Consider the following 22,007-nt stretch of genomic DNA (forward strand, 5'->3'; position numbering starts at 1 on the left):
GACCTGAAGAGGCGCATTCTAAGCAGCGGCGTAACAGGGGTCGGTGGCCAGGGGGGGGGGGGGGGGGGCAAGAGCCAAAAAATTCCCGGTCATATCATGGAACAGGCAATGGCGTCATAAGGCAAAAATTTTGAGGGGGCGATATGGCGTATCTGGCAAATATATATATAATAGCAAGCGAAGCGAGCGAGCAAAAAATTTTGACATATTTTTGTGCATATATCAAATTTTGTGATAGATTTTGACATATAAAAAGATGATATATTTCACCCTCCTTTCTTTCCTTTTTTCTCTCTTTTTTTTTGTACGCCACGGGGAACAGGATTTTTGTTATGATTCTGAGCATCAGGGCGAAGCTCTATATGCTCGAGGGGGCCGAGTATGGCGCTTGTGGCAAGAAGTAGCTTAATATAGGTCCCGAGCGAGATAAAAAAAAATCACCTTTTCATGAGAATCTAACATGAAGATAGATTTTAACGTGATATTCACAAAAATATAATATACTTTCCTTTCTTTCCTCATTTTTTGTTTGGTTGTAGAACTTTTGGGGGCCATGGTCCAAACTCATCCATATAACAGTGCTTTATGGGTGGGGTGACCAGGGCAGAGCCCCGGAACTTTTATATCAAAGCCATTTTAAACCTTACAGATGGCCACTTATTTAATCAAATTGCGTGTATATTCATATAGCTTTCACACAACACATAATTCCAATGCAGTTGTGTATCGTAATCATCCAAATATTGTGAGGGGCACACCATAGCAAATGTGGGAAAATTTGTAAAAAAAAGTCGCCAGCGAGCGAAGCGAGCCAGAAAAAATGGCCTGTTAAAATGAAATTCTAATTTGGTGATAGATTTTTACATCATAGCAAATATCATGTCATATATTTTTTTTTCATTCATCTCATTTCGCTGCCTCTTTTATTTCCCCTTGGCTGCGTGGAACCACCACCCTCGTACGCCAGTGCTTCAACGCAAAGCTTATAATGCAGGAAGGGTCCATATAGGGGCCCGTTATAGAACCCATTAAAGGTTACAGATGAAGAGCCTCCACTGCACGGGGTCTTGACTCTTGGACAGAGCCTTTGGAGATTTAGCAAGTTTATGACAGACTTCCATACGACATTATGCTATATACCATCCATTTTTCTTCCCGCTCGTTATATCGATCCTCGGCAGCCCGGTAGTGAACGTTATCTTGTCCCTATTCTTTATTTTCCAATTTAGATTTTGGCTAATTCCATTCTGCCTTTATTTTCCAATTTTGTTTGCCTTTTTGTCATCTTTAATTTATTTCCCTGTCTTACTAATCATGCTAATGTATTTGTATATCGGGGAGAATTGTTCTTCTTTCCTTCCTTTTCCCGTTATCTTTCCGTTTTCCCCTTTTTTATGTTTTCTCTTAGTTTTCTTTTCCCTTTTCCTTTCCCTTTCCCCTTCCCCTTTTTTCTTTCCTTTCCCTTTCCCTTTCTTCCCCCTTTTATTTTTATTTTTCCCGTTTTTTTATTTTCCCGGTGAGCTCCGCCAGGGGGGCAGCTTGCCCCCCTGCCCCCCCCCGCCTGTTACGCCACTGATTCTAAGGCTTGTTTTAAAGAATTCATAAAGAGCAAACATAATCTCACCAATCCAATAATATAATGCGAATGTATTTGCGGACTGGAAATGTTTTTATATTCAGACCTTAAAAGGGGCAATCCCCATCGGAGGCAATCACTTTTAGTAGTCGTGTAAAAAAAGCATATGTCACGAAAAAAATCAATAATAACTCGTAGTGGGAGGATATATATTTGGTATATATTGACATAGAGCTATTAATAGCTCCATGATATTGACGAGAAAAAGGGATGTTTTGTAGTACTGCAGGATCATATCTTATTGAACACCAAGAATGATGAACACAGGCCATAAGCAATAATATTTCATAAAGTTATGAAAAAAAATCTGATGTAAAAATATATAACGTAACATATTGTAATATCCAATAATTTCTTCTTCTCCCACTAAGTTTCTTTTTCTTCACTCTTCTTTTTTCTCCCGGTTTTTATGTCAGCCGATTTGGGGGCACGCGCCCACATGCCCCCCCCCCCCCCGTAGTTACGCCACTGCTTCCTCCGTTGTAATCGGAGATCCTATTTTGTGTTAGATATTTTGACGTGAGAGTATCGAGGCGAGAGAGATGAATCTCATGCAAGAACTTTAGAACAAAATTTTAGGGGTAACGTGAATTTCGTGAAACCCCCTCAAAATACTGGTAACGCTGATCGATTAATTGTAAAATTGCAACATAATATTTGCAATTGATTGCACACATTTTCTTGCAACAGCTCCTAAGTCTAACAATCTATCGATTTCACGGGTAGCCAATCCGAGCCCAATGGTGGGTATATTTGTCTCTATTATAGAAATTAGAAACGTCCCGAGAAACGTGCTGATTTTTTGTGCTTTAATATGATAAGATCATTCAATCACAAGTCATCGTCAACAATAATAAAACACCATTAGGGTAACTGCAAACAAACTGGGTGGGCCTATCAGAAAAATGCCGTTGAACGAATTGCTTTAACATACCGTACGTATACCGGAAACAGGCCACGCCCCAATTGTTTGGCGCGTTTTTAGTAAAATCAGCATGCAGCGCATACCGGTACATATATGCATATTATATGCTCACAATCCAGATTACCCCAACTGAAGCAAGTGAAACTATTTATATCGGGGAAGGTAAGATTTTCCCTTTTAATTATATTTTTAGACCAAAATTGATTTTTGTAGTTTAAGCTATTGTGCAAGTTTAAAGCTAAAATTTAAAAGTGAATGGGTGTATAGCGACTATAGGCCTAATCAGCAGAAGTTTATCGGTAGATCATCTAAACGTTAGACATTAGAGTTAGAACTGGCGCGCGGGCCAACAAGTTAGTGCTACTGTAGTGTTAGGCTAGCCATGGACCTATTGTACCCGGTACTGGCTAGCGCTAGCAGTAGCATGGCTAGACAGGAATAACCGTCGTTTCTGGGGATTTATTCAACAATTTCTGACATTTTACTGTAATCCCCATTAACCGACGGTAGGGTATACGTGTGGGCTCGCATGTTTTCTCATTCCCACCCTTTTGTCAATTCACAGTCCAAAGTTTGATGTAATTTTACACATCGAATTTACAATCTAAGGATGTATAGCCATCAAACTTTTAAACCATGATATTTAGTGAAGACAATATTTTAAACGATATAGATTTAAAAGGCATGAAAAATTATACTTTACCGATGTTTAATTGGGTTGAACACGATCAAAATAGTCAATATGGCAGCCAAACTGTGAAATATTTACAAATGAACGGAGAGGGCGTCAACAATCACGAATGTGATATCGATATTGCTTTCGATATTATACGATCTGCTCCTTATGCGAGCGAAACCGCTACGATCACAAGTAGCAGACGACAATCAAACGATCACTTTAGTTCAAGCAGCATAAACGAAAGGCCTGCATGATGGATGCTGTAGCCAAGGGGATATTTGGGGAACACTTCACTCTCAAGCCTGACCAGCGGGAAGCGCTACAGTGTTTGGAGGACGGGAGAGACCTGTGGGTCCAGCTCCCCACTGGACATGGAAAGTCGGCGATTTTCACCGTCTTTCCGATATGGAAATCAAAGGTTATTAATTTTTTAATAGGCCTACTTTATTATAAAATATTGGGAAAATGATAACTACCGTAGTATTAACTTTGACATTCAAAATGCAGCTTTCATCGTTTAGACCCAGATCTAGGTTTGTGGATCACTTAAATTCAAGCAGTATAAACATATGGCCTATTTATACTACATAATCGTTTCAATTGAATATCAAATGGCACTAAAACACTTATATGATGCTATATCTGCATACTAGTCTAACACTGAACATAAAATGAGTGAAAAAATGATTTTAACAGAAAATATTTTTATAGGTTAGAAGTTCCCATAGACCACTACTCCAACTGACCAGACATACAGTCCCAGTTAAATCAAATACACAATTTATTACGTTTATTTACACCTTATTCTTTCTATTCTTCTTTCATTTTACACTATTTATTTTGTGTTGGGCTATTCTGATGACTGGCCACATTGAATGCATTTGTTTATTTCAATGTTTTTAAATCTTTTCTATGTGAACACTGACTGAAATTAAGTATAACGTCGATTATTGCAATCCACACAGTCAAGTCCTGGATCTTCTCGTATAGGCCTATACGTTCAAATCGCTGTACAGAGTTGCTATGATTGTCGTCTCAGGGGGATATGAGTCAATTTTGAAAAGACATTTCCAACATCTTTATACCTATCATATTTAAATGTCTGATTAAGAAACCTTCAAACACCCCCCCCCCCCCCAAAAAAAAAAAGGGGGAACAAACTCTAAGAAATGATGTTAAAATTCTGCAATAGCTATATCTATTCAAAGTGTTATTTGAGGGCTCCAATTATAGGCTTTATCATCGAACCATTCAAATTTGAAGGAAAGGGGAGTGTCTCCTTTGCGTCGCTATTATCACCACAATAGAGGCTATACTGCTTGTTTAAGACGACTCGTAATATTAGATCCATATTGACCTTTATACTCTCATGTAGGACCTTTAGGTCTAACTATTCTAAAAACGCAAAACTTTAAAGACAATCAGACCAATTAATGCTACACAGAGTGAACGCCAATTCAGATCCACCCAATCGGCTGGCAAGAAAAAAAAGGAGAGAAAGAGAAAGGAAGAAAGAAAGTGGGGTTAAAGAAGAATTATTGTCGACCTATGTTATAATGATAATAATAATGGATGTGTAATGCGCCAAATCCACTCGGCAGGGTGCCCGAGGCGCAGTGAAAGAAAGAAAAACACAGAGAGAAAAATACAAAGTATGTTATAATATATGAAATTATATTACGTGTATTTTTATTTCAGAACTATTTATGAAACATAATTTGCTTAAATGTTAGTCCCTACTGGTGCTTGCGTTGTCTGTTTGATGAGATAAATAATCCTGTTTAAGGAGATTAAATGGTTCTAAATCATCCCGTTTCCAAGTCCATAAATATACACCAAATATATTTCCTTGTATTCGGATTTTTCAAAATTATTGTATGTAGTGACATTGATTTTTTTTAATGACTACTACATTTGCCGCATTTAAGGTCTAAATATAAAACATTTCCAGTCCGTGCTTACGTTGACATTAGTGCATTGGCCATACAGTGGCGTACCGTGTGTCACGGCATGGGGGGACCAGCAAAAAAAAATGAGTATACTAATAGAGGCATTTTAAGGGCAGTGCCATTAAACGGATATGTATATTACTGATAAAAAATAATGCTAGCGCCAAGCGCGAGCTGAAAATCTTTGATATTCAGACCTAAAAAGGGACACAAGCATTTTTTTGTAATTATGATACGTGCCCGTCTCGCTAAACAATGCAAAACTGCTGAAATGTTTGTATTTATTGACCCCAAACAGGGACATTTTAAGGACAATAGGCCTATTTTAGGAATCCATATCCATGTACATATCTCAAAAGCTACGTTTCTCTTCCCTTCTCCCTCTTTTTCTCCTTTTCCCGTTTTTTAAATATTTTTGCCAGCCGAGGGGGGGGGGTGCCCCCATGTCCCCCGTAGTTACTCCACTGATTGGTGAGATATGTCTACTCTTCATGACACGAGCGTAAATCCAGAGGGGGGTGGGGGTATGCATCCCCTCCCCCCCACACTTTTCAACACAGAAAAAAAATATTCTTTAATTATCAAATGGTCAATAACTTTTAGTATGTGGATTTATCTTTAAATGCAGTCAAGGTGCTTAAATTGGCCAAGTTTTTCCATTTTAAAGATGAAAAATTTCTCACTCGGCCGCTCTGCCCCGCGCTTAATCTAATTTGGCCTTGACAATCACTACGTTTAGCTTATTGCAGAGGTTAATTTATATCCACTGCATTGATTCTACTAATTTTCTTTAATTTGGATTTATTTTCAATTACATTTGAATTGCTTTCAGATAATTTTGAAATTATTCTGCAACATCTGTCGCAAATGAATTTTTTTTATTTTTGATCTGGTGTCACTTTAATTCCCAATGATTCGACAGCGTCAGCAGTGGTGTAATCACGGTGATCCAATTTTGCATTCAAAGATCTTCTTTTATTAGGATGATTATTCAAATTACGGTCACAATTACAACACCAGTAGTCAGCCATAATTACTAAAATGAATTAATGAATCAAATAAAATTACCACCAGCAATCAGCACACCTAACGTTATACATGGCAATATACGAATAAAATAATACGATACGATACACTACACGAAGATAAACGATACTAGTTATAATCGCGATAAATCGAGACATGAAAAAGTTAATAACGATAATGACGTCATTCAAGATGGCAACTTGCAAGAAAAACCGTCAGGTCAGGTGAAAATGTCTTAGATGACAGATTTCTCAATCATCCAGAGGATTTTTTTCAATAACTCCGGCCCAAGGTATGCAATTAGCTTAAGTTATCTATATTACACTGATAATGGAAACCATGAAAATGTCAATTTTGCCTAAAAAAAGTTTTAAATCGCGATCTATAAAACGCTAGTTCACTATACGTTGGCTGTAGCCAGGGGCCCCCTCCGCTTCAGTCTATGTATGGTGAGTGAGCCAACGCAGTTCAGCGGAACAACCAAAATACAGAGACTGAAGCTTTTGGTCTATAGCATGGCTAGCAAACAAGCAGCGCAGCACAATTAATTACATGTATATAAGGCTAAGGTAGCCTTAATTTAGATTTAACGTTAGTTAGATCTAGTTAAGCTCTACTTTAGCCTTTAGCTTAACTAAGTACCGTATGTATAGATCTATACAGGAATAACTGTCGTTTCTGGGGATTTCCTTAACAATTTCTGACATTTCACTATTGTGAGTGAGCCAACGCAGTTCAGCGGAACAACCAAAATACAGAGACTGAAGCTTTTGGTCTAGTATAGATCTAGTCTATACATCTTTACTTAGTTACAGTCTAGATTAGATCTAGTCTAGGCCTGCCCTAGTCTAGGGCAAGTCCAAGAAAAGGTCACCCTGTAGAAGACAAAATTTCATCTTCAAGAAATTATCTTTGGTGGGGTAGGTCTAAGAAAGCCCTAATTTGCATAATTGGTAAAATGGGCGTTATATGTATGGGAAAATTACAAAAACTCATAGAAAATCGAAACAAAACTTATGAGATTTAAACATACAGTCAGTCTGCAAGCCCTGAAAAAGTAGCTTCTTTTATCCAAATGATATTCATGACTAGAGGGTTTTTGCATAGTTAATGAGCTTGGTGCGAACCAAAACACATCTTTTTATTCAGCCATTGCTGCTCTAAATATTGACCAAATTTCATGTTTTTGGTATCTTTGTAAAGAAGAAGAATCATTCTTTCAGGTCATGTGTTTGGATTTTCAAAAGAATGTTGTAATATAGGAAAAACTTTTGATCTAAAACATGAAACAAAATATTTTTTTCATGCAACAAAAGTTGTTGTTTTCACACTTAATTTCTGTTTGGGCACAAATGATATTTAAATCATGATAAAGCTGAAGATCTAAGCTTTAATATGATATAATCTTTATAAGAAGATGTATTTTAGATGGGTCAGCAGCCAGCTTTTCATAGGCCAAGTACATTTTGCAGCTCAAAAACAAGAATACTGCGCTCTGATTGGTCATAGAGCCACACACCCACGCAAATTCCAATGTTCCCCACACTGGGCCTCTGCAAGGTCACACTCACCATGTGGTAATCTCTTCAAATTACCCGCACCTGTTTGTTTTGAAAACAGTATTCAGCCAATCAGAACTCTGGATTTTATGTTACTCAGAAATTTCAGAAATCTCGTCTTGCATCTTGATGGACAAAGCTGGCTGCTGACCCATCTAAAAGATGCCACATATCAAGAGTGACATTGTAAGAAAGTATAGAGTTTGAGCTTTCTGATGATATAAATAATGTTGGTGCCTAAAACACAAAATGTTGCACAATTTGCAAGTGAAAACAGAGGAAGAAAATTCTGTTTGATGCATCTTTTCAGGTAAAAAATTCACTTATTTATCAAAATATCTCATTCAAAAGAAATGACCAATATAAAAGAGTAACATTTACTCTTGCCCATGGTACAAAAATAATCAATATTACTCAAGGAGAAAGTGGTTAAATTCTTTGAGAAAGAAAGTCTCACAATTTTACGAGATTTTGCAGGGACCTGAATTCAGCCACGAGAGGACTTGGATAAATCTTGCTCATTTGCTCATTAACACAGGGGCTTGCGGACTGACTGCATAGGTGGGACATGGACCCCCTCATAACATCTAATTACTTTTTTGGGAAAAAATTGGTGTCATTTAATTAAGTATGCAAATTAGGTCTTGTCCAAGGATGAAATGTCCCATACGTAACATTTTGAGGATTTAAAAAAAAAAGTTTCTTAGAATACAATACTTGTAATTTATTTACCTTTTCTTTAGTTTCTAAAGACTGATTTGTTATAAATACTGATAAATTAAAAAGAAGCAAAACAAATTTGAAAATTGAAAAATATGAAGAAAAAAACAATAGAAACACATAAGAAATTCATCAAACCATGAAAAACAAGGAAAAAATGGTTGAAATGGCTAATTTCCTTCTCAGTCATGTAATATATCTCAATAGAACATTTTAATAGAAAATAATTCTTTTTGTTATTTCCATGTTTAGACTATTAGAGTTATTCTGAATTTTAAAATTATGGGGGAAATTGTTAACGTTCTCTATCACTATGGGGACAAAATGTCCCATACGTAACTGTCCCATAAGTAATCATTAACTTGTTTAATTACCGTCTGTAATTAGAGGGTTTTGGCTTATTACATGAAACTTGCCATAGTTATAATAGAGTGTTGTGACTTTTATCACACTAAGTTACAAATTGTCAAATGAAATACTTTCAGAAAATTCTAAACTTGAACATTTTTTGGAAAAAATGTCTTTTTTCTGCGTCCCATACGTAACGGCACGTCTTTTCTTTCTAAAAGTTCAAGGTAAACGTCATATGTCACCATTTTTTGCATGATTGTTCTAGATATTTACCATCATGAGGGTATTCAATCTAATCAAAGTCATTTAACACTATTTTTAAGGTCATTAAAGCCTCTGAAATGTTCCAAACATAACGCGCGCGAATTCTTGGACTTGCCCTCTCACGTAGAATTCCCGGAACCTGCCAATTCTTCGGATGTTACTGTGTCTGTATCCCCAGGAGCTGGAGTATGACATAGACTAGGGTCTAGGACTAACCAAGATGAGTGCCCGGCGGACTTAGAGGACCAGAACAAAGATCCTGCATCCAGGGCTGAACCTTATCATAGGCTAGAGATCTAGATTCTAGATAGATTTTTTCTAGAAAAGACTTTGAATAGATCTAGAATCTAGATGCTATTTAAAATTTAGAATAAGATCTAGGCTAGATCTAGACAATTAGGTAAAATTAGGCCTAACATTATTGTCATTCCCGGGGTTAGCCTAAGATAAGACTCTAGTCTAGATCTAACATTAGTTTTAGATTATTCTTAGATTTGCTCTAGGACTAGGCTAATCTCCATAGTCTTCCACAGATTCAGAACAGACAATTAGATCTAGATCCTAGGCCTACCCAATTTTTATAAGTGTTCTAGATCTAGACCATAAGTTAGAAAAAAATCTAATGATAATCAGATGGATATTATTTCATACTCATAGGTTAGATCTAGGCTGGGCCTGTATGAATTTTGATGCTGACCAATAATCCTGCCAACCTATCTAGATCTTGTTCTCATGATCTAGGTTGAATTCCGGGGGCTACTTTTCACACTACTGCCTGAATCTGCATCTTGCAATGAATGTGGATTTTCCAGGGCTCCTTTTTAGTTTCCTGGGCTCAATAGAGCATTTTGGGGGCATAATTGCCCCGAGCCCCCATGTATTTTGTCCCTGTGCCTCTGGATAGCATTTAAGTTTTTAATCTTCTACATCTTGGCTAGAACTATTTCTATCTGTGTAGGTTAGACCCAGATAGGAAAAATCCATCTACCGGTATTTTGTCTTTTGAGGAGCTTGTTAGAGACATTTTTTTTTTATAGTAAAGTTATATCTAGGATTAGACCTAGATCTAGTAATGTTTTCCCCATTTAGACACGTCCTGATCCCTTGTTGGAAAGAAGCTTGCAATTACATGAATGTGCTTCTTCAAACAGATTCCAAGGCAAAAGGTTCAAGAAAATCCAGCATAAAGATGGCGCCTCCATTGTATCAATCACGAAGGAGACGGTTAGACCAGACCAATTCTGACACAAACTATAACATCTTCTACAACATCAAGAAGACCAAACTGTCTGCCAGGTATCCATTCCTGCCTAAGAAACAGATTGAGAGGAAGATAAAGCATCTATGGGAGAGAGCTTCAGCGGAGAAAAGAGCAGTCCTTTGCTTAACATCATCTGGGTAAGGATTATTCATTGACATCTTTAATATAAACCTGTTAAAGAAACCTTTGCCATCCCTCCAAAATTCACTTTTTAATGATCCTGATCTGCTTTATGTAGTTTTTAGATGATATTGCAACAACTATTTCATTTCATTTTTACAAAACTTGAAGTACCCAATGTTATTTTAAAAAGTATTGTAAAAAGTAATTAAAAACTAACTTAATACTCTTCAGGTCCTAATCTTTTTCTTCACATCTCAATTTCTCCAAAGAACTATTACTCTCCAATTTTAGTTTTACTTTGAATATTAAAGCATTAGCATGCTTCTGAGATGAGAAATAAATTTACAATTATCTGTGCTAGGGGTGGTGGAGCGAAGTTGAAAGTGGGGGGGGGGGGGGGGGGTGTCACAGGGAAAAAAGGGCACCTTTTATTTTAAAAAGGGCACTATCTTAAAACAGAAAAATTTGAATTCTACAGTGGCGTCATGAGGGCAAACATTTTGAGGGGGCTAGATATGTTGTATCACGTAAATTTATAAGCTCTGAGCGAAGCGAGCGAGCAAAATTTCTGACATTTCTATAACGAAAATCAAATTTTGTAGTAGATTTTGACAACTAATATTCAAAATATATCGTATTTTACCCTTCTCTTTTTTTTCTTGGTTTTGAAAAATTTGGGGAGGCCGCAAGAGCCCCCCATTTGTACGGCTTTGCTTAAAAATGAGAATATTGTTTTCTTGTCTCAAAGGGGCACTCGTTAACACGTAAAATAGGTCCTTCTCAGGTGAAAGGGGCACAGAACATGTTCGTGTGGGGCATTTTTCTTGGGTGAAAAGGAGGTACTGATACAAGTAGGCCACTTAATACAACAAGGCAAGGGGCACTTGCTCACAAATAAAACGGGGCACCTTTCTTCGGTAAAAGGGGGCACTGATTCTAGGAAGGGCACTCACAAGAAGGCAAGGGGGCACTTTCTCACACATAAAATGGGTCCATCGTATGTGAAAGGGGCACAGTACATGTTTGTGAGGGGCATTTTCTTGCGTAAAAAAGGGTACTTTTTCAGTGCTTCAAAAAGTGGGGGGGGGCACAGAACCCAACCCCCCCCCCCCCACCCTGATCGCCGCCCCTGTCTAATGTCTGTGTTACCTCACTAAAAACGATTGGTTTAAATGGACATGTTCTTTAAGGATTTCCCACAGTTAAGTTGATATCAATGTAATTTTCACCAAACTTTGCAGAGTTACTTTCGAACCTAGATATAAGCCAAATATGCAAAAAGAAATTTCATGACCATGTGCTTTATGAACTATTGATATATGAAGTTTGCCAAATCGACAGAAAGGTGAAGGAATCAAGGTTTGGACCTCGGATCTTTAGACCTAACAAGATAACAATGTTGACTTAAAAATCCCTACTTTACTTCCAAAATACACGGGGGCATTCTACTTCTTTTGTTAGCAGAGCTGTAATGTCTGGGGGAAATTTTTTTGAAATATTCTTCAAAAGTTTGAAAAGTATAAAGAAAGTTGTACTTCATTCAAAATCCATGTCATTCTCAACAATAATTGCCACCTTGCAGAGAAAGATAAACATATGTATAAGAGGCAGAAGCATTCAAGCATGTACTCGTTTACAATCTATTGCCCCAAAATGCTTGATATCTAGATCTAGATAAATGTGAAATCACTCTCTTATGTATTTTAAATCCTTGTCATGTTACAGAATGTAGAAGCATTTAAAAAGGTGGCTTACACTTTTTTGCCACTCACCAGCTTCATATTTTAACGTAACAGATTGTTAGAATACAAATATAATCATAAGCTAATTCTTACAGCTGATGCTAAGTCATTGTGACATCAACTCATCAGGGTGGAAAAAATATGTGCAGATATTAAGTGCACAATTAAAAATTAGGCCTTCACGTGTTCATTTCTTAATTGTTATATATCTATATTCTGATAGTTAAAAACTCCTTAAGAATGGACATAGAGGGACTTCTGCTTCATCTGAATACTTTGCTAGAAATTTCTGGTTCATTCATGGTGTTTAATTTAAATCTATCTGATTCCTTGTAGCTCTACTGCTAAATCCCCCTTCAAAGGTTCTATACTTCAAGGACTTTGTAAGAAGAAATTACCCCTGGAGCACATCATTTCCAACAGTGCCCATATCCACAATAGTACCCCCACAACAAGCATGGCTGGTTCTGGTCCTGTGCGTACCCTGCATTCAAGCATGAAAGATCCATGGTCTCGAACAAGCAGAAAACAAACTCTCAGGTATCAACTCTCAGGCATTCACTCTCAAAAAGACAATTAGTTTCCCCTCTGGTCATAACTAATCAGCTGTGTTTCATTAAATTGCTATCAATTATAGCTACATGTAATGGAATTATGAGAATGTAATGATGATAATGGTATAACCAAGATTCATTCTGGTGGGCACTGGGCAGGTCATTCTTCTCTTTTCTAAAGAAAAAAGTATTGTCACTTCTAGCAATATGAAGTTATGTTTGGAGACAATCTATGATACTTCTCTGGTGGGATGGAGTCTTAATGAGAGATAGAAGATTTTGTATTTTAAAGAAGACATTTGGTTACAAATCTCTTAACCATGCAGGAGATGAATAACAACTTTCCTCTGTAAATCTTTACAGGAGCTCTTCAAAGAAACATGTTTCAACCAGAAGAGTAAGTTTCAACTTTGATCAATCTCCATTGCCACCAAGACCAAATACAAGGAGCTCTATTAAGGAACAGAAGTCAGAGGAAAGAAAAGTTGAAAAGAACAAAAGAATGAAGCACATATCAACCAAGGATGGTCATTTGAGGAAAAGGGAACTGTCATTTGAAGAGAAACAGATGTATGAGTTTCAGGACGAAGGTTCCAAGTCATGGAATCACTCTGTAGGTAAGGCTCAAGCGGAGTCTGGAAGATTGTCCCACTCAAATCCTGGCATCAAGGAGCACGTGTTTGCACCTGAACAGTACAACATTGAAAGCAGTGCGAATACCAACATATTTACTGGTGACAGTCAGTCTCCCACCATAACACCAGATCAAAGACCTACAGAAACCACACTTAATGATAAATCTTCACAAAACCTTGGCAAAAAAACAAAAACTAGCATCAGGAGGAATACTAAGAGCCTTAAAAATTCTAACAGAAGATTACAAAAGAGCAAGGATGTAAAAAACAATCCCCATATAGGTGAGAAAGGAAAGAAAAAAGATGGTCCTTCCACAGTTGGTAACCTTGATTCCTCACAGAGTGATGATGCTTTGGAAGTACCGTGGCTTGTCAGTGCTCACCGAGACAGTTCCTCGGATGATGCCAGAGATGATTCTTCCGATGACCAAGACCAGGATGCCTTCTACGACTACTATCACAAGAGCAGCAGTGAAAGCAGTGCCCCAACTGTTCCTTCTCTTTCTCAAGAATCTGATGATGCTGGTCCCTCAGAGAACAACACCATGTTCAGTTGGAATGGAGCTTGTTTCACAAAGAAGACTTCTAGTCTAGGAATAGACACATTTGACAGCCAACTGTCTCAGGTTTCAATGGATGCAGCTGAGGTGAGGTTCATACATGTAATGTCTTTATTGTGTTTGGGAGCAAGTTTATGGGGGGTGTGGGTAAAAAGGGAGGGTGTGAGATCTATGGTAGATGTGAAAGGATCAGTTACTAAATACAGCAAAAATATTAAATCATTTGCCTTCCAAAACATAAAGAAGCACATTTCTTTATTAGAACTTTATGCCTATGGAGACTGCATTTAACCAGCTTGGAAAGCTTTTAATGTAATTACTGATACAGGGGGCCATATGTCTTCAGTCTCCATATATCTATGCCCCCGAATATAGAGCACCTGCCTGACCTTGAGATTGATTTCACATTCATTGTACATTGTGTCAATGCAATCAATCATGAGATCATAAGATCAATTGCTAGGGTTTGTGTAAAAGACCTAATATCTTCAGTAGATGTAGAACAAGTAGAAACTTGAAATTCTTTCCTACAACTTCCATGTAAATCATAGATTTGGACCCACTTATACTTTCAGTCATCTCAATATATTTTTTTTCTTGAATGCAGTGTACATGTAGTAATCGCAAAGGGAATGCATGTAGTTGACAAACATATTTTCCTCGATAAATTTGTTCTTTATTGCCACATAGCTATTTTGTAATACTCTGCTTCACATTTTTAGGGGGTAAAATTCATATCCATGTTTTACATGCCTGTCTCTCTGTATGGAGGTTGCTTATGGTAGACATAAATTAATCCCCACCCATCTTTTTTAATCATGATTTCTAGTATCAAACCAAGGAGATATCAAACCTCTAGAGTGGTGTTTCATAATGTTAGAAGTTAGGCACAACTTTATTCAGGAAAATATTCTTACATGTAGGTTCTATCCAGCTACATATTAGCTTAAAAACATTAGTCATGCACAAAGCTGTATGTAATTTACAAACTGCTTTGTGAAACTGCCCATATCTGATCAGCAGTAGATATGAAGTCATCAAGAATTACTCAAAATCAGTGACGTTGTAGATTGATATCTTATTGGCAAATTTGATGATGTTCCGAGTCAACAAAGATCATATTCTACATTATGTTTTCCAGATGGTTGATTTTTGTCTCTCCTGCACAACAGCTGGATATTAGTGTCACTTTTCTGATGGCAACGGCAGTTGCATAAGATTAAGTTATAAGGAAAAGGTTCCTTTTTGTACATGTTATCACTTTGAAAGTACTGTATTTATTGTGTTGCTGATAATTTGGCATGAATTTCAGGTCACCAAAGCAAGGTCAAAGGTCATTTGATATTTGAGGTCATTTGATATTTGAGGTCATTTGATATTTGAGGTCACTAAACTTTGACAAAGTAATGGTAGTTTTGCCATAATTTTGAAATTTTAAGATAATATTGAAATTTGTACTGGTTAAATAAAGTGTCAGCAAAACTACACCTGTACTTGTATGTGAGCTGAACTAAAGGTTGCTGTTTCCATGTACATGATTTCACATGCAAATTTGATTGTGTTAAAAAGGATTAATAACAAGAGAGAATTGTCAATATTTCAGTGTCATTAAGTCAACAATGCTAATATATAAAATGCAAAATACAGGCAAGACAGTGATCGACTTGTATGTATGTAGTTAGGAAGTGATCTGAAGGCATCATTCTAGTAATTGATATTATGAAGGAAAAAAAATGCAATATTTCTTTGTGGTGTATCACTGTCGGATTCATGTATAATTCATAGTAAGACAGGGAACCCCTGCAAATGTATTTCACAGGGGAACTGTGTTGCGTGTGCAAGGGTTGATAAATCCAGTGGCCCGTATTCTGAACTCCGGTTTAAATTAAACCCTGGTTTAAAGTTGTGGTTTAACTATGGAGAGCCAATTGGAGCACAAATATCTATTAGTACATGCTCAGTTTTAATTAACTCTTATGAGTCATAAGAGTATGGCACTCAAAATCATTTATAAATGTCTCAGAATGATAACTGAAATATCTTCATTATGAAAGCAAAGGGAAACAAAATATTAGATATAAGAAATATACAATATAAGCAAAATTTTTGGTTTTTGGCTTAACTTAATTTTAGCAGCAGAGTTAGACCATGGTCTAAGTTAAACCTAACTTCAAATACGGGCCTATGTGTCTTAACTTTGACAGGTTATGTCCGTGTCATCAACCGAGGCCAGCCTGTCTTCCGATAGCCCTCAATTCATATTTGGATTACCAGGGGAAATGATGATGTCCTCACCTCGAGGGTCTGTGACACAAACAGATATCAGAGCAGACTCACCAATGTTACAAAATCAGGAGATGCATCTAGAAGATGGCATGATGATGGAATCACTAAAGAAATCTGGACGTCAACGAGACTGTCATCCATCGCCAGACATCAGAGAAGATTTAGTACCACAGAAACGAAAGAGGCGTCTGCAAGATGGCATATTGATGGACTCGCCTAAAAGCTCTAGACTTCAACAAGACAGTCAAATATCGCCAGACATGAGAGAAGACTCGGCAGTACCACAGAAACGAAAGATGCGTCTACAGGATGGCATGAAGATGGATTCACCTAAGAGCTCTAAGCTTCAAGGACTTGTTTCTCCCACAAGCAGGAAGAGACAAATGAAAGGGCTAGAAGGAGAGGACATGGTTTCCATGACTACTGCAAGAAATACCAAAGAGAACCAGATACAAGTATCACCACCGAAGACTGTAGCATCTCGAGAAGACTCAGTGGTATCAAATGAAAGGAAGGTCTTGGTAGAGATGAATTCAAAACCTACTAAGCCAGCAACGAAGACAAACAGCACCGAAAGAAATAAAGAGGATCATGCACCAAAGGTTCAAAAGAGGACGTCAGGAAGACTGAAAAACAAGGAAAGCTTGGTGAACAGATCCTCGGCAAAGGAAGGTTGTACTGATGAGGGAGGAAATATTGCTCAGGGTAAGAATGATTATATGAAGAAATCCCTACCGTATCAGGGGAGGAGGGGGAGGTAGACCTGTTCTATTAGACCCGCCATTCTAAAGAGAGAAAGTATTCTTATTTTTGAAAAACTTTCCTTTGTTTATATTCACTTTGTCTACAAGCAGGTTTACTTTCTAATACCACATGGGCTAAACTAAATGTTTTTGATCTATCAATTTGATCATGCTATTTGGTCTTCACTACACTTGGTCCAATACCTATTCATCTTATTCTCACTTAGTCTAATGCCAAGATTGACTAATCTCCACTTTGTCTAATCATTCTTTTACAATTGTCAAATGAAAATCTGAATCATTAACAGTTCATCTTACCAGGAATAGGTTGTGTCATACTGAATAGGTATTTTTAGACAAAATGTTTACACTTTACAGCCTTTCTGGAAAATGGAAAGTGGGCCAAATAGCAATTAGACCAAATGGTTAGTAGACTGGGCGTAAATGAACTTGGATTAGACCGTGTGGGATGAAAGGAAACCGAAAGCAGATGAAACTGGTGTAAACCAATCGTCAATTTACCATGACTTGACTACTACTGCTACTGCAATTTGTTTTTGTAGAAATCAAGAAAACCCAGACAACTGAGCAGGAAGAAATCTTGATGAGTGATGGAATTCTTTGTGATCTCTTCCAACCAAACCTTTCTTCTGAAAAGAGGTATGTTATTTATGGTACTACAGAATTATTACAGAACAAGATACATATCAGCAAAAACAATTTGAAATTAATCAGAATCAAAAGAAACTATAGGAAAGTTTGAAATACAATTCAACATTGAATGATTCTTGACTGCATACATTTATAATTTATATATCTGCCATTGCTAGATCTGAAATATATTTGCTTATAACATTAAGAAAACAATCTGATCAGATTATCACTTCCATGGTGATCCATGAATTCTTCTATAGGATCTACAAATCTATGACCTGTGACCATGTGAATCTCTAATCTGATCAGATCATTGTACTCCATTGCATAGAACATACATGTTTGGTTTTAATTCATGTATTAACTGGAGAAAGTCAATATCTAAGTGTACTACTTTCTTAATTCTATGTATGATCAACCTGCGCTTTAACATAATGACCATATTGTTTATCATTCCCCAACTCTCTTATCTCCCATCACACTTTCTATTTATCTTTCTTTCTTTCTTTCCTTCCTTTTTTTTTCTTTATTTTTCTCTCTCTTTCCAACTCTCCCTCTCTTTGCCTCTTCTATCCTCCATACTTTCCTCCACTCTCACAAACCATCTATTCTTGTTCCTCTATCTTTATCCCCTCTATCTGTCTCCTACCCATCTATATACAATAATTATCCCTTTTGTCTCCCTCTCTCTCTCTCTCTCTAACACATTCATATACACTTTCCACATCTTCCCTATATCTGGTCTAACAATATATCCCATTTAATTCTTAATTGTTTATCAATGCAGATCATTCAACCCTCAAGGTGAGACAGAGTTTTATCAGAGTTGCATGGATGATCCAGTTTCAAGTCACTTGTTCCTGGAAGAAAACTTTTTTCTCTAAAGTCTAACCAAGACGTCCAAATGACTATTAACTCTTCCATGGACTGTTTATCCTGAGAAAATACCGTAGATCTCAGGATACTTCCTTAGCTGAGTGTGTGCCGTGTAACGTCATACTAAGTAGACACAATCAATTAGGCCTTTGCAGTCTTTTGATGAGAATCGTACTTACAGATATGTTCAAAAGTTAGTGAACCCTACCATAAAATGCATGTAGACAACACAGGTCCTACGATGTTCGGCGAGCCCAGAGAAACAAACTTTATTGAATGAGATATTTTATCACCTGACTTCATAATTAAATATCTAAAACATGGCAGAACTTGGACACTTTAAAATGTTCATTTTCTAATGATGTTCACTAACATTTGAGCACCACGGTATGTCTCACTTATATCTTTATCAGACTTTATGAACCAATTCTCAGAGAGATTATGTACTAACTGCTACTAAATTCATTGTACCCAAAGCTCTCGGAGGGGAGACTCCCTGAAAATTTCATATACAAAATGTCTTCTCGATATTGTTGCCTAAATTTGTCATGCCTGTTTTATATACGTTTGTTCTTTGAAAAATTCTGTGTTATTTCTCCTGAATTCTCCCTTGAAAGATTTTGCTGAAAGTTTAGTAATTTTATTTTAGAATCGGCAGGTATGCCCTACCGTTCGTGGGTGGGTGCTACTTTATTTGTACACATTTCTTAGAAAATGAATACTATGTACCAGCACTCATTCAATATATCCTAAAACTTTGATAAAGTTTTACAATCAGAATTGTGACAATCGTTTGGTAAAATATATCAAAACTATTAACAAAGATCCATCAATGTCTCATTTTTGCGATGAATATCATTTCCCAAAATGTTTTCCATGCTTCTTACCGGCCCTTTCTATTCAGGTAAATGTAATGTTTTGATGCTGGCCGTTAAATTTTCAAACAGGGTCCTGAATATCATGCAAATACTTCTACGACGATACTCAGCAGGATCCATAGTCAGAATGTAGTGCTAATATCACAAAAGGATAGGGGAATATGTTACACATACTGAACAATTATTATCGCATCAGTATTTTTTAATCAGTGTTGTGTTCCTAAAGGAAAATAATCAATGGAATTCTTAAATTGGTAACACTGGAAATTTAAAAGTCATTGCTTTTAATGATTTTAATGCAAATTGGCAGATTCATCAGTCTATGTTTATTTCTTATGAATGAGGGAAAAGTTTAGCATCGATAGAAAACTAACAATGTACCAGTAAATGCTCGTCAAATAAGGCATTTCATCATTTGCTGTCCCAAATGTGAATAGGGTCTCTTGTACATCTTTTGAAAAAAAATACTGTGTTAAAGAAAATTGTCTTTCTTGCCAAGACAGAGTTGCAATACTGTTTTAAAGGTCTCTTATAATATCTCTAGTTTTAAAATTGAAATACATGTATGTTAAAGGAAACAGACTCTGAAGTGACATATTTGCATTTGGCATATGCACTATGCAGTTTTACTTTTATATATTGCACATACTTCAGACTTCTTGTGAGTAAAGACAATTTCTTTAGGATTGAAAAGTTGTTTTTGCAAGTTTTATTTCATCTTGATCTTACCATAGGATGGCACAACTCTTATTATGGCTGCACATATACCATATGTAATCTTTGGAATACATGTACATGTGATTGTATAAAAAAAAAATGTGTGTTTTTTTTTATAGACTTGAACATTCCTTAAAAAATATTGATATGTGCAAAAGCAATTATTTTTATGTATAAAATATGACTAAATTACGATGTGATTTCTATTGAACATTTCCTTTAGTTTTGTATATCATTGATACAGTGCATCCCACAAAAAAGGAAACCAGTATTCAGAGATAAATTTCAAAATTATCAAAATATTTTTACTATAAATTTAATACTTTTGGTTAGAGTGGAATCTCATCTTTAATTTGTGACCAACAGCATAGCAAATTATTCATGCATAGCAGATTACAAACAACAAATATCAAGGCTTATCACACACAATTTGCAAAAAAACAACTAACATGTTAATCTGTACCCACTCTCATTTCAGGGATCAGTGAGAGAACCTTAAAAGAAGTGCTAATGAGTCAAACATTGAATAAGCAAGGTTGTCTATCGCGAACCAATCTTGTCAAATTTTTGTGCACAATCTGATATTGTCATATTGACATTAAAATTTCAAACTCCTCTTGCTCACTAATGTGTGAAGTGTTTGTCACATGTATATTAGGCATCAAAATGTAGAGGAATAATTGAATTGTATGATATAAATGAAATGTCATTATTAAATCGCCTTTGAAGAAAAAAGATGTGGGAGTCCCAGTTTCCTTTTTTCTGGGACGCACAAGTTTTGTGATCCACCTTAAAGTTAATGAATTATGTTTTCATAATAACATTAAAACTTTTCTATGAATTATTTATTTAATAATGAGCAGATTGAACCCTTTTTTTAGCACTTTCACTTTATTTTTCCCTCTCTCCTAAGCATTTTTCAAGCACTTTTAAACTGGACCTCTCCAGAGAAATTGCGCCCCCCTCCCCTTCAAATGTAAGTTGCTTTTTACAACAGACTATTGTTTTAACATAAACAAAGACCTTTTTACTATTTGATTTCAATGTTTGTCATACAACATTATAAACTTGTAAATTGTTCATGCATTTGTTTTGAAGTTGGTTATAACATTCAGTGTTCGCTTTATAAAATGGAATGAAATAAAATTTCACATTGAAATGTTTCTTCAACATAGCAATTTATGTTCTGCTTGATAAGTTAAGGCTCAGTAAGCATCATCAACAGCGTGAAATTTCATAATTTTATTTTTAAGTGAGCTTCCAAAAAGAATTTGAATAAGGTACTTTGCCTCAGTCAAATATTTTGGGATAACGGCAGATTGCATGAAAGGGTCTTTCCAAGGACCGTCTTTTGTGTCGCCCGTCTTTTATGATGCCCTGTATGTGGGATATTTCTTAAATTTATGACACAATTTGTTAGCTAGCTTTTAAATCAATTTTTATGCAATTTCATGAGATATCACATAATTTTATAAACAATGATTTTGTTTACTTTAATGGACAAATAAAATCTGTTTGCAGGTAATTTATTGAAAATGTGAAAAAAAGAGGTTTGGGGTATTTCACGTAATACTAATAAAGATTTTTTTTTGGGGGGGGGTGTTTCACAAAGAATTTTGTATGACCAAGAGTCTTGCTTAAGTGCCAATGTGAACATTTCATTTAACATTAATTGATGACTTCTCCACTGCATTCACCCCCTCATCATGATCTGACTAATATTGCAAAGTTTATACTTGTAATATAAGTATTAGACTTAAATCATTGTGAAACAACCCCAATCAGACAAACATTTTTCTTAAATAAAAAAAAAGAATTTATCAATGTTAGTGGGGTGGTCAAACCAGAGACCTTCCCCCACAATAAGTA

The 22,007-nt window shown here is 36.2% G+C and overlaps 1 protein-coding gene across 4 annotated transcripts; it reads left to right on the forward strand.

Moving 5' to 3' along the window:
• Window positions 1-312: 312 nt before the first annotated feature.
• On the forward strand, window positions 313-21,992 carry LOC129261207 (uncharacterized). 4 transcript variants are annotated; one of them, XM_064114116.1, is made up of 7 exons: window positions 313-2,723; window positions 10,261-10,507; window positions 12,572-12,775; window positions 13,153-14,071; window positions 16,189-16,975; window positions 17,577-17,673; window positions 18,455-21,992. In XM_064114116.1, the coding sequence occupies exons 1-7, from the start codon at window positions 2,666-2,668 to the stop codon at window positions 18,549-18,551; spliced, it is 2,409 nt and encodes an 802-aa protein (XP_063970186.1). In that variant the 5' UTR covers window positions 313-2,665; the 3' UTR covers window positions 18,552-21,992. The 4 variants fall into 4 exon arrangements, with proteins under 4 accessions (XP_063970186.1, XP_063970188.1, XP_063970187.1 ...); XM_064114117.1 differs by lacking the exon at window positions 313-2,723 and adding an exon at window positions 6,383-6,507; XM_064114118.1 differs by lacking the exon at window positions 12,572-12,775.
• The last annotated feature ends 15 nt before the right edge of the window (window positions 21,993-22,007 follow it).

Source organism: Lytechinus pictus, unplaced genomic scaffold (assembly GCF_037042905.1).
Source record: "Lytechinus pictus isolate F3 Inbred unplaced genomic scaffold, Lp3.0 scaffold_19, whole genome shotgun sequence".
Lineage (NCBI taxonomy): Eukaryota > Metazoa > Echinodermata > Echinoidea > Temnopleuroida > Toxopneustidae > Lytechinus > Lytechinus pictus.